The sequence below is a fragment of the Conger conger genome, chromosome 15 (assembly GCF_963514075.1).
Source record: "Conger conger chromosome 15, fConCon1.1, whole genome shotgun sequence".
Lineage (NCBI taxonomy): Eukaryota > Metazoa > Chordata > Actinopteri > Anguilliformes > Congridae > Conger > Conger conger.
Window position 1 is genome coordinate 34,668,038 of NC_083774.1, and position 13,740 is coordinate 34,681,777.

The 13,740-nt window shown below is 46.5% G+C and overlaps 1 protein-coding gene across 5 annotated transcripts in view; it reads right to left on the reverse strand.

The window, feature by feature from the left end:
• The window catches only part of LOC133111704 (F-actin-monooxygenase mical2b-like), a 93,604-nt gene that overhangs the window by 54,774 nt on the left and 25,090 nt on the right, over nucleotides 1-13,740 (reverse strand). For all 5 annotated transcript variants that reach the window (XR_009705008.1, XR_009705010.1, XM_061222247.1 and 2 more), the window contains exons 6-13: nucleotides 12,262-12,417; nucleotides 10,674-10,774; nucleotides 6,956-7,213; nucleotides 5,682-5,797; nucleotides 4,588-4,714; nucleotides 4,095-4,179; nucleotides 1,990-2,137; nucleotides 193-392 (exon numbers count right to left, since the gene is read on the reverse strand). Coding sequence is in view for 3 of the 5 variants with exons in the window: in XM_061222247.1 (XP_061078231.1) it covers nucleotides 193-392; nucleotides 1,990-2,137; nucleotides 4,095-4,179; nucleotides 4,588-4,714; nucleotides 5,682-5,797; nucleotides 6,956-7,213; nucleotides 10,674-10,774; nucleotides 12,262-12,417 (1,191 nt within the window). In the remaining 2 variants the exon portion in view is untranslated. The remainder of the gene's footprint in view (nucleotides 1-192; nucleotides 393-1,989; nucleotides 2,138-4,094; nucleotides 4,180-4,587; nucleotides 4,715-5,681; nucleotides 5,798-6,955; nucleotides 7,214-10,673; nucleotides 10,775-12,261; nucleotides 12,418-13,740) is intronic.

The following is a 13,740-nucleotide window of genomic DNA, read 5'->3' on the forward strand; positions in this document are numbered from 1 at the left end:
ACGTTTTTGATTGGAAAAGGAAAACCTTGCCCATTGTAAAAACTATTGGTGAAACAGGACAACAGGAGGGTAAAAAAAGAAAGAAAGAAGGTAATCGGGTTAAGAGTCCATAGAAACTTGTCGGCAAAGAAAATTAACAGGAAGAGAGGCTGAAAGAGCCAGGGGAATGGGCAGAGTCACAGCCCAGCTTACCTGAGACTGGGATGGGCGCGCCCCTGAACAACTCGTAGAACTTGGAGAGGTACATGACCATGCTGAGCTTGTCCGGTTCGCGGTCGGCGGCCATTTCTTTCCCAGTGGTGACGGGCGAGATGCCAAACTCCCGTTCGGCGACATCGAAAGCTAGCTGGTTGTTCTTGGCCGAGTCCTCCTCGTTGAGTGAGTCAAAGTCGCTGTGGGTGCAGAGGAAGAGACTGGTGTAGGACTTAAAAACGCTAACAGAGCGTTAGCGCGACGTTGCTAGAACTTTCAAAGCATAACGCATTTCCTTCTGTGCATCACTCCTGGACGCGACAGAAAAAGTGACTATTGTCCAGTCTTATCATTCCAGACTTGTCATTTACTGCTGACAGGATTATTAAACTGTCCTCTGAGGGCAATGGAACATGACAATGCTATCAGTACTGGAACAGGCTCCTTTGTGCCTGTGTCTTATCTCATACACCTCTGACACAGAGAGGGAGATCTCTTTCTCAAAGAAGGCTCAGTAATGGAACAGTTTTCAGGCAATAAAATGACTGTTCTCTGCTCTGCTATGTTTGTTTTACGCAATGAGGGTTCAGGAAGGTGAGGTTAACAGAGCAAATACCCACATGGCATTCTCATAAGTAATCACTCATCTTAAAAAAAACACTATAGACAGGTTTACTGTAAAAAAAAAAAAAAAGAAGAAAAAAAACGAATGCAAAACCTGTGCACAATAAGTGAAGGAATTTAAAGATATGAGGTTCTCTACAGGGTAAACATACTCCAACAGTGTGTGTGAGGCAAAAATGGTTTGATAACAGGGACACCAAAGCAACCAAAGTGCAAAATGTCACCTTTTCAAATTTGTCAACTTTCAGTGAAGCCTTAGTCCTGAAGTTAATGCTAACTTATGATGTTGTGATATCTTACAAGCCATGAAGCCGTTTGTGGTGTAAAAAACGTGCGTCTCACAAAACACAAAATGTCAGCATATAGTGTTGTGATCTAGTGTGTGTTTTGAGTATAAACAGCAACATTTAGTGTGTGGGGTGTGTAGTGTGTAGTAGGCTATACACAATGTCAGTTATTGTATGTGCATAAGATCTGCACTGACAGTTTGTGTTGCGCTGTACAGTGCTGTACAAGTTGAAATGTATTCAGAGCAAATCATAATATTCCCAGTGTAAGTTGTGATATGCGTGGCATGCATCTTGAGTCTGTTGCACTATACTTGGTGGACTGCTGTACCCAGTGTACTCCACAGGGGTATACACAGCATGCGTCCATATAGACAAAAAGCTTGTGATATACAAAGTGTGTTTTGTGATATACAGTGAGTGTGCATTGTGATATGCAGTGAGTGTGCGTGTGAGTGATATACAGTGAGTGTGCGTGTGAGTGATATAGTGAGTGTGCGTGTGAGTGATATAGTGAGTGTGATATACACTGAATGTGCATTGTGATACAGTGAGTGTGATATACACTGAGTATGCATTGTGATATACAGTGAGTGTGATATACAGTGCATGTGATATACAGTGTGTGTGTGTGTGTGTGTGTGTGTGTGTGTGTGTGATATACAGTGCGTGTGATATACAGTGACTGTACATGTGATAGTGTGTGCATTGTGATATACAGTGAGTGTGCGTGTGATATACAGTGCGTGTACGATATACAGTGAGTATGCATTGTGATATACAGTGTGTGCGTGTGATATACAGTGAGTATGCATTGTGATATACAGTGTGTGCGTTGTGGTATACAGAGAGTGCGTTGTGGTATACAGTGTGTGCATTGTCTCACATGAGGTCGGCCCTGAAGCGGTGGATGAGAGCACACAGAGCCAGGCCGCTCTTCCAGGAGGAGGTGAGGTCGGACACGTTCACGTTCCTGTAGCCCTCCGTCTGCTTCTGACACCAGGTCAGCAGCCTGCTGGGTCGAACCTCAGACTCTGCGGGAGGGGCGGCAGCCCAAAAGGAAAGGGGGAGTCAGTGAGGACGGCAGCACTGACGTCATCCCGTGACATAGAAGAAAAAAAAAAAAAAAGCGCATTAAAACCGCACACGATGAAATGAAACCAAATGAGGTCATCGTGGCAGAATCTCTTTGAAAAGAAGCAACCCGGAGAAAGCAGCCAGGCTGAATGGGAGATAAAGAGCAGGGTGCAGGCTTCCCCTGGGGCTTTAGTCAGGGCATGCCCAGCCCGGCATCGTGTAATGCGGGCCGATATCACTGTTTGCGGAGGGTGGCTGCCAGGCTATTGTGGGAGGTTCTGGGGCCAAATCCACAATGAGATTCAGTATCATAATATACGGATAACGTTTCAGATGTCACCAGGAAACCGTGCTTTCCTGACTCACTGAAGTCACAAAGAAGTGTATGAAGACATGCAAGGAAAGTGGGTTCAGAATCAGTCACAGATAGGACTGAACAAATACTTCAAGATATTTCTAGACGCGGTGTTGAAGAATTTCTCCTTCACACTAGTCTGTCCCAGAACACTGATCCATCCCTTTATAACCCAACCTTAAACCAGGCTGAGGCTCTCGCTGAACACAGAACAGCCCACTGACACAAGGGATGAGGCACATCTCCCACAGGAAATGGACAGTTTAATCATATTTAAAGGTACAATAGGTACGAATTATGTGTTAAAACATTGTTACAAGACCATTGCAAATCCCTTCCTGTCATTGAAAAAGGCTCACTGACATGCTGACTGAGCCTCTGCCTGCGTTTAGAGTCCTTAAATTCGGGTTTCAAAATATACAGGTTATGGGACACTCTGTACCAAAACATTGTACAGCTGTACCAAAACATTGTACAGCTGTACAATAATTCAAGCTCATTAGTTGAAAATAAGTTCTAACTGCCACAGCCAATGGCGTGCGGGTAGGGGGTTTCAACTTCAGCACGTTCACAGAGAAGGGGGTGAGATAAACAGTGTTGTGGCTTTAAATAATCATTTTAACCCACTACTAATCGGATGGATATCTATTTTAGCAGTGAATGGGCATTGGTATTTCAAACAAACGCGATTTACACGGAGATACAGATGTGAGGCCCAAAAAGTATTGGGCTATACCCCTTGGTACGGTAAGCCTGCAGGGCATCCAGAAACTAAAGTCCCCCTTGTGGTCATTAATCTGCTTGGAAAAACAGCTCCGACACCATCCAACTCCCAGAACGGAGATAAACACCGAACTTTCACAGAGCAAGCAAACGAGCCGACGGCTTCTATTAGGGAGTCGTAAAGTCCCTCTCACTTCTGGGTAAGCCCCTCTCATTAGCTTTAGAGTATCCCTCAGAGGAACGGGGGGCGGGGGGGTTGCTTGCGGATGGAATTCGCCATTCTGACCCCTGCTTCCAATGGGCTGGGAGAGGGCCGTTTCCGCTGGCGTTTTTAGAGCCGGCTCTCAGGGCAGCGGCTGGAATCAGTGCGTGTCTGTTTAATGTTTTCAGCCACCTCAGGAGCCCAGCTGGAGTGGAGATACCGGCAAGAGGCACGCCGTGCTCAAGCCTCAGTGTACAGGGAGAGGGAGGGAGGGAGAGAGAGAGAGAGAGAGAGAGAGAGAGAGAGAGAGAGAGAGAGAGAGAGAGAGAGAGAGAGAGAGAGAGAGAGAGAGAGAGAGGGAGGGAGAGGGAGAGGGAGAGGGAGGGAGGGAGGGGGAGAGGGAGGGAGGGAGGGAGGGGGAGAGAGAGGGGGGGGGGAGAGAGCGAGAGGGAGCGAGAGGGAGCGAGAGGGAGCGAGAGAGAGAGAGGGAGGGAGGGAGGGAGGGAGGGGGAGAGCGAGAGGGAGCGAGAGGGAGGGAGGGAGGGAGGGAGGGAGGGAGGGGAGGGGCGAGAGAGAGAGGAGGGAATGGAGGCAGAGTGCACAGACACGCTAAGCCACCGCAGCACTGACTCACCCCGGCGATTAACTGGTCTGCGCACGGAGCTGGCTCTCTCCAGGGAGCAGGGCTGCAGCTCCCCGCTGCTGTAGAGGTGCTTCACCTGCGGGGGAGGGAGGGAGCAAAGGAGACCAGGTAAGAGAGTGAGAAAAGAGAAAGAGAGAAGTTGAGAGACAGGGAGGAAGAGAGAGAGGGAGGGAGAAAGAGGATGTGAGAGTGTGTTATCAGTGCACAAGCATAGCCACATGCTGTACATTAAGGAAAGGTGGAAATAAATTAGGTTAGAAAGGGACCTTTGCCCGTAAAATCAGCGTCAAAGAGGCATCAACTGTAGGGTGTTGACTAAGCAGGAGAATGACAATAAATGACAAAAAACCTCCAGGCATTTATCGAATGAATGGTTTCAATGTGTAAGTCCATCTTGCAATGTAAAGTAGCAACAGTGCTGCCGTGCTGATAGAGGTGTGCACAACCATGTAAAAACACAGTGAAATGTTTCCGCTCGACTCACCTGGAGAGGCCTGACACAGTTGGAGTTGAGGTTGGGGTACCGGGTGACTGGGTCTATGGTATACTGCTCAAAGTTCTTTGTGATGTTTTCTGGGGTTGTCTGGGGCAAGAGCCTATAAATGCTTTCCCTAGAGACAAGACAAACGAGTGAAAACCTGGCCACTACCTTACCTGCAGTTCATTCAATTTTCACATACCTAATAAAGTGCTCACTGGGTGTATTTATTAGACTTCTACTGCTGTAGCCTCTCCACTTAAGAGTTATGACGTGTTGCGTGTTGTGTGTTCAGAGATGCTCTTCTGCATACCACTGTTGTAATGTGCGGTTATTTGCATTACTGTCACCTTCCTGTCAGTCTGGCCTTTCCGCTCTGACGTCTCTCATTAACAAGGCCTGGAGAACCGCTGCTCACTGGATGTTTTTGTTTGCTTTTGAACCATTCTTTGCAAACTCTAGAGAGTGTGTGTGTGAAAATCCCAGGAGATCATCAGTTTCTGAGATACTCAAGCCTGCCACCAACTATCATTCCACGGTCAAAGTCACTTAGATCTAATTTTTTTCCCATTCTGACATTTGAAGTGAACATTAACTGAAGCTCCTGACCCGTATCTACATGATTGTATGAATTGCACTGCTACCACACAATTGGCTGATTAGATAATTGCATGAATAAGTGTAATAAAGTTTAAATGTTCCTAATAAAGTGCTTGGTGAGTGTATATTCTAGACTAAAACAAGTACCATGAAATAGTGTGTCCTAAATATCTTCAAAGAACATATCAAGTCTATTAGCATCTGGTACACAAAAAAATAAAAAAAATAAAAAAATAAAAAAATACAATTATTATTATTATTTTTTTAACAATTCATATTTGTCGACATCACAGACACAACCAATGGCTAACCGAGGGTAATTAAACAGAACTAAACAAAAAGATCATGGACATGATGATGATATCATATCACTCGTGCGATGCAGCATGTATTTAAAGTAAACTCATTCTAAAGTCCTCTTTTCCATTTGTCATGTGAGGCCGCGGTGACCCTGCGAGTTTGTCATGGCAACACTGCCACCCCCACCCACACGTACTGACCTTTCGGCCAGGATCTCCAGGGGGGTCCTGCCCTGCGCCCAACTCCTCACCATCCACGCTGTGTCGAAGGCAGCCAGGAACCCGCGGGCGCATCCTGTTCCCATAGGCCAGAAGGGCTGGGGGAGAGAGAGAAGCTTTTTTAAAATGTGTCATTTTGCTGATGCGTTTTATCCAAAGCGACTTTGTTAACCCCAGCTGACCCAATATGACCACCCCCACTGACCTGACCAAATATGACCACACCACTGACCTGACCCAATATGACCACACCACTGACCTGACCCAATATGACCACACCACTGACCTGACCCAATATGACCACACCACTGACCTGACCCAATATGACCACACCACTGACCTGACCAAATATGACCACTGACCAGATACCAGTAATCAGTACACCCACTTAACTGACCTAAAACGGTCACTTTCTCTAACCTGACAAATGAGACCAGCAACAACCACACACATATACAATAACTTGGCTTCAAATACAACTGATAAGGGTATAGTAAAACACAGGCAAAAAATAGATAAAGGCTTTGTCAGCAGGGTTGTTTTTTTATTTTTTATATAAACAGTGTTATAAAGGGTATGGAAAAGTTATCACTGTAATCTGGAAAGGAAAAACTGCCAAAAGGAACACATTATTCTCACGATATCCACCTTCAAACGAGTGGCAGCATGTCAGGAATGGTTGCGCACGCATTTCACATACCTGCGTGTATTGGGAGCTGAACGAAATTTGAGCCTGCCTCCGCTGACAGAGAGCAGAGGTTCTGATCAAAGTCTGACGTGTCATTTCAATCTGATAAACTCTGGTAGCATTCCGGGTTACCACCGAGATGTCTTTATAATATACAGTCATCAGTTTCACCAGAGACCATCAGTTACCAACACCCCAATAACGCTGAAAGCCAATCACACAAATCGATCTGACTCCTCGGGACCATAGATATCATTTGAGGAATAATAGTGAGCAGTCCGTTATCCAACTGGTCACCTGAGAAGGCCATGCTAATTTATTCACACAGTGCGGGGTCCCCCAGGGGCTACAGCAGGGGTACATTATAATTCAGTTCAACCTGCCGGTAAGAGTTCAGTTAGTCATGCTGCTAACCTCATGGTATTTTTATTTTACAATGTACCATTCGTTTGTTTCCATCAAAGACCATAGAAATAAGTCCCTTTGGAAAAAATGTAAGGTCACGTTAGCAGGAAGTGTGTGCTCATTAACATAAAAATGAAATCTAAAAATGAAAACGTGCGTATACCTCCAGCAGGCTGTCCCCCACGAGCGCCACCAGCAGCTGGTGTCCGAAGCGCTCCCGGACCAGGGCGGCGTTCTCCGAGGCGTACATGCAGGTGAAGTCGAACATGGCCACGTCCGGCTGGCCGTAGTGGTTGATGGCGAAGTCCAGGGAGGGCAGCTGGTAGTTGGTGCCGAAGTCGGCGGCCTCACGGGCGTAGGACTGCAGGGCCTCCTGACTCACGTTCTCGCTGCTCAGGAGCATCTCTGTGTCGATGTAGTCCTGGAGAGGGAGAGACGTTTCTGATTTCGATCCTCATCTCCACATTCTGTGAATAATGAGCAGCGGTGATTTGTGTGAAAAGAGGCTCGTTTCTCCAATGCCCGTCTCATTGTCCTGTTCAAATGGCTTTACCGAAGACACAGAAGACACGGTCCCCCCCCCGCTTCTTCCCAGCCTCCCCTCCACAAAGCATGCAGCTCAGGGGTTTTCCCACTCTGGTTCTAGAGAGCTGTGATGCACCCAGGTTCTTTGCTTTCAAAAAACCATCCATACATTTATACCCGAAATCCCAATGGGATGAGCCAACTGCATAATTAAGAGCAAGCATTGAGCCTACCAAGAAGACTCCAGGACCAGGGTTGAAGCGCCCCAACTTAGCAGGTCTTTCAAAGGTTGAGGGAATGTTCCAAGGGTTATAAGCCCAGAACAAACCTTGTCTACCTTCGATAGGAGCCAAAGTGCCACCCAAACACAAGCACCATCAAGTACACACTGCTTCATAAACCACATGAAAGACACTTCACAGCACTGCTGGGAGCCTGTAATTTAACAGATGCGATGTCTGAAATAGTACTCTGTATTTTGTAAAGATGCTTTCACTGTCATTATAAGAACCGTTTACCGCCAATTAATGGGGTTTCCTTTTGCTTTAGACATCAATTATGAAACATCTGACAAACTCAGGTAGCTGGACCATTACAAGGACTTAGCTGTTAAAATACGCTCTGGAGTCACTCTCTCGCACAAAGCCAGGATTCAGGAAACTGTTCAACAAAAAATGTATTTTCACATTTTGTTGGTAAAGTCAGAGGAGCAGTTGAACTTATCTTTTAGAGTCAGATAAACAAGAACAAAATTAAATTAACCCCGTTCCACCTGGTCAGACTATACGCGTTTCCTTCATCTCCCAAATACTTTCACTTTTTGGTGTATTTAGGGGGTTCCTACACATGCTTAGTGTTAATTATTCGGTGAAATGTACATACAAGTGTGATAAAAAGCATAACAGCTTAGAGAAACGTGCCTTTTAGATTAATGGCAGAGGAAGATGAGATTTGAAGACGGTCCGTCTTGATGCAACTTCCAGTTCACACCCTAGACTAATTTGTACTCTAAGACCCGCAATTAATTATTGCCCCCTGAAGATGATGCAAGTCTCTGGTCTTACAATGATCTCAAGAACCATACATTGCACTATGCTAAAACCAACACTACAAGGGACATTCCATAAAAATAAAATGTACAATATTACAGAAATGTTTTGACATCCAAAATTCTTGAATTGGGCCAAAACATGACAACCGATTTAGGGTTGTTGCTTTTCCCGAGCACTTACAGTGGCTTCAGAAAATATTCAGTATTTGAGCAAGTATTTATTTTCTTTTTTTCTTTATTGTGTAGTAGATTTAATATTAAATGGTTAAAATGTCTATTTTTGGCCAATCTACACTCAATAACCCACAATGAAGTGAAAACACTGAATGAACTTTTGAGTTTAGAGTTTGCCAAACAGTGTTTAGAAGGACTAAGAGCATGAGGAAAAAGATTCTCTGGTCTGATGAGACAAAAATTGAACTGCTCATCACCTGACCAACACGGTGAAGCATGGTGGTGGCAGCATCATGTTATAGGGGTGCTTCTCAGTACCAGGTACACAGGGAGACTGGGCAGAATTGAGGGAAGGAAGAATACAACCAAATACAGCAAGGTCCTTAAAGGAAACCTGCTCCAGAGAGCATGTGACCTCAGACTGGAGCGACAGTTCACATTTCAGCATGACAATGACCCGGAGCATACAGCCAAGACAACACTGGAGTGGATTTGGGTCAAGTCTCTGTCTGTCCTTGAGTGGCCCGGCCAAAGCCCAGACTTAAACCCCATGGAACATCTGTAGAGAGACCTGAAGATGGCAGTTCACAGACACTTCCTCTCAAGTTCCGTCAGAATGGATGAGATCTGCCAAGAAAAATAAACTGCCCAAACCCAGGTTTGCAAAGCGTGTAGTGACCCAAGAAGACTCCCAAGCTGTACAAAGGGGCTTCAACAAAGTACTGAATTAAGGGTCTGAATACTTTAGAAATGAGAAATTCTGAAAACAGGTTTTCACTTTGTCATCACAGGTTATTGAGTGTAGACTGAAAATCTACAACACAACAAAGTGTGCTAAAAGTGAAGGGGTCTGAATACTTTCTGAAGCCACTGTATATCCAATGAACAGACCAGTTGATGAGGTCATCCCCTCAGACTTCACTGACCGAAGCCACTGTTTCTCCCGAAACATCAGCAAGTTCCAGCTGAACGTGCCCCAACAACCACCCCTCTTACAAAATCAGGGAGATCTCTTCTCCTAGGCATGGTATCCAAAATAATGGCTACACACAACCATGCTGGGATGTCAACTGTTTAATTAACTCAGGAACCACATCTGTGTGGAAACACCTGCCTTCAGTACATTTGTACCTCCACTTTACAGAAACGTTTCCTTTATTTTGACAGTTCTGTGTATGTAACAGCACGTCCATGGCATTTATAGTAATGACACCTTCTGACATCTGCTTCTTCAACGTGAATTTGTACATTTCGAAATAACAGAGTAAACAGATGTCGTCCCATCGCACTCAGTGACTTACTTAACAAAAAGTCAGTGAATCACACGTAACATTTCCTGCTATCATTCATGTTCCCTGAAGGAAAATAATTTTTATTTTTTTAATTTAAAAAAACATCACAAGGCATTAGTACAGTGTGATAACATGCCGTACAGATGAGCGTGTTTTTATGAATCATGTCAGGGCGTGACTCACTGGGATCTGGGCCACCAACAGCACCAGTAAACCTCTCAAGACAGAGGTGGGAAATCTGACACGTCCAGTCTGTTAACCATGTGGGCCTTCAGGTTATTTGCACGGTGTGCACTGGTATACAGCTCGTTGAGCCGGTTTGCGAGTTCCTCTCTTGGCTAACAATGATTCCTGACTCTGCTACCTTGTCTCATGCCACAGTGTGAGGTAGGTAACTGGAGCACAACGCAGAAAAAATTATGTGCTTAGAATTTTTTTAAAACAGTGCTCGCATACACAGAGCAAAATACAGAAACTATATGAAATAATGTAATGACCACGCAAGCTGGAATAAAATTGGCAGCAGCACTGATGACACCATTGGCCTGTGGCATAAACATTTATCATGATTACCGACCAACAGTAAATAGCAAAGCAAAGGATTTAAAAAAAGGGTAGTGCAGGGGTGATTTGAACACTTTAATGAGGGGGGGGGGGGGTGATTTAAAGCAATACTGGGGGTTGGGGGGGGGGGGGCTTTAAAGAGCTTAATGGGGTGGCTGTGTAAACAAAGAATGACAGTGATTTATACAAAGCAACGAGGTGACGGTAGCATTGCGATGTGGGGACTGTCTGTAGGTGGGGTGGGTAATGAGCCGGGGAAAGGCCGGAACGCTCACATGAATGATGACGCCCTTGTCCAGCAGGCTCTGCTTCTTCGCCGTCATGACGAAGTAGTGAGTGTTGTCCTTGTAGTACACGATGTTCTCCAGGTCCACCCCTGAGAGACAGAAGACCAACGTCACTTAGCACCGACGCTAATGCCCGCACCAGAGCCCAACGTCACTTAGCATTACATTACATTACATTATTGGCATATGGCAGACGCTCTTATCCAGAGCGACATACAGTTGATTAGACTCAGCAGGAGACAATCCTCCCCTGGAGCAATGCAGGGTTAAGGGCCTTGCTCAAGGGCCCAACGGCTGTGCAGATCTTATTGTGGCTACACCGGGATTAGAACCACCAACCTTGCGTGTCCCAGTCATTTACCTTAACCACTACGCTACAGGCCGCCCATGCCCGCACCAGAGCCCAACGTCACTTAGCACCGACGCTAATGCCCGTACCAGAGCCCAACGTCACTTAGCACCGACGCTAATGCCCGCACCAGAGCCCAACGTCACTTAGCACCGACGCTAATGCCCGTACCAGAGCCCAACGTCACTTAGAGTTTATTTTACGGTAGTTGTGCTTGAGTGCCATAAGGCAGACAGAAAGGGTTAATGAGCATGTGTGTGGTGTATTGGAACCCATGAAATCAAGAACTCCAAGCCTCCCAGTCCTCTTTGTTGTTTCAATCGGACCAGGCAAGAGCAATCGGGCACATGAAAGTATTTGTATTCAAAACGACTATTTGACCCAGGCCTGGAGAAGTGTGGGGGGGGGGGGGGGGGGGGGGAGTTCCGGCCCGTTTGCACACTGACCTATCTCCTGGACAAGAAGAGTAACGGCTGCCCCACCCGAAAGGACTCCTTTAGCGCTAGTTCACTCCCACGCCCTCTTAGCCAGTCTGCGTCTGAGCACGAGGAATGTTCTCCCACCAAGACGGGAGTGCATGCAGCACACTCAGCCATAAATACACCTCCCCAATGCACTCTGGGATACTACAGGCGAGTGAAGGGGCACTCCTCATTTCAAGCTCCAGAAGATGTCGGCTTTCTCACTTACAATTTCTATCCATCTCTATAAAACTCTGTCTTGCACTCTCTCTCCGCCAAATTTTTCTCTTTCAAATTCAATTCTTTCATCTTAGTCATATGTCAAATCTTCTCTCTCTGCCTTTCAATAAGCCTCTTTTTGTCAATTTCGCCAATTCGCTTCATCGCAAATGTTCCTTTTCATTTCTCAGCCTTTCTACATACCTCACTTTCTTTCTTGCTTTCTTTTCACTCTCTCCAAACCTCTGCTGGCACGACAACTACACACCTGTTTCCAAAGCTCTATCCCTCTCATTCTGTGCAGGGCTTATTCCTCCTCTCTCTCCATCTCTCTTCGCTTCCTTCATTATATTCAGTGAGGGTGGGGCAGAGGAGACGGGGCAGCCTATAGCCTAGTGGCTAAGGTGCTCGACTGGGAACAGGAAGGTTGGTGGTTCGAACCCCAGTGTAACCACGATAAGTACAGCCCTTGAGCAAGGCCCTCAACCCCACATAGCTCCTGGCAGGACTGGGGTTGGCTGAATAAATGCACTGTCGGCTGGCTTACCGGTCTCCTCCTTGAGCTCCAGGAAGAACTTCTGGTTGAAGATGAAGGCCACGCCGCTGATCTCCTCCACCTTGGCCTCGGCCGTGGTGTTGCGGTTGATGAAGTTGGCGGTGATGGCGATGGCCAGCTTTCCGCGGAACTCTTTCCTCCGGAACCCTGAGGGGCGGAAGACAGAGGGATTACGAACCCTCCCCCAAAGGGCGCCTCAATGTTAAGTCAAGGGGAAACCTGTCGACTCGGCACAAATCAGGGGAGATATTTTAAGACCAGGGCGGGGAAAGGCCAGGCCTGTAACCCAATGAAAAGAGGCAGAATGGCGTCTGGGCCGAGGGCGAGGGTGAGAGGGGGACACAGAGAGCTCCGCCCGTACGCGAGTCTGACCCAACTGCAACCCGGCAGAATTCCACAGTAATGCAGCTTTTCCTGCACCTGGAAGGACCCGGGGCGGGGGGGGGATATTGGAGTGGGGTCTGTATGTTCCTTTTCTGAGAGACTTACAATGTTGAAGGAGCATACTTTATAAGAAAACATCTTGCGCTCTGCCGACAAATAAATAATAATTCTCAAGGGGTGCATTTCGCAATCTGAGACCCATCAGGACGTGCTCAAATTCCAAGAGCAACTCTGCAGTGTTAACTCTTGAACTTCGGTCACAAAAAAGTTGTGCCAGGGAGTGAACCCAGAGCAATAAAGTCACTGCAGTGTTTCTGTGTGTTTACCGGTGTAATGGCACATTAACACCAATCATTCTGAGGGGTACTACTAGGTATACACTAGAACGTTCCATTTTGTTATGCGTTATAGATTACCAATGTGCTTTGCTATTGTGCAAACTTTCCCAGTCGCATCACTCTTTCCGAATGCCTCTGCGTGCCTTGTTAATTGTTAGTTTGGTACCATCTGGGCTATATTTAAACTCTTCCCCTTCAGCCACTGGAAAAGCTAAAACGCAGCAGGGCGGCTAATTTCTTTTTTCCGAATTTCACGATTATAGGACCGGCCAAATTCGTGTTGTTATTTTTAGACTAGAAGAAATCTCCTTTTTTAGGAAAAAGCCAGCGGTCGGAGTGGCGTAAACGGTAAACATGATGGACGAGAGAATGGCGGATGTTCATGACGGAGGCTGGTCCGGGCCAGACGATGGTCGAGGGTCTGCCCCGCCGACAGGTCACATGGGCCGCAGAGCCCAGGCCGGGAAGCCAGCGACATCATCATGGAGCAGACTCTCCCAAATTATACGTGAACCAGGATTCACAGAGGCCAGCTCAGAGTTCACGGCTCCACGACTGGTGAAGGTGGATTTGGAAGGCGGACTGAATTGTAAAAAGACCATCACAGGAAAACCCTTTAAAGGTCCTATTAGCTGTAGACCCCACCCAGGTAGCCAACCAGAATAAAAGACAAAACAGTCTTCACCTAATGCTTATCCTGGACCTGGATCCTGGATAGGATTATATACATAGCCTAATGGATACATGG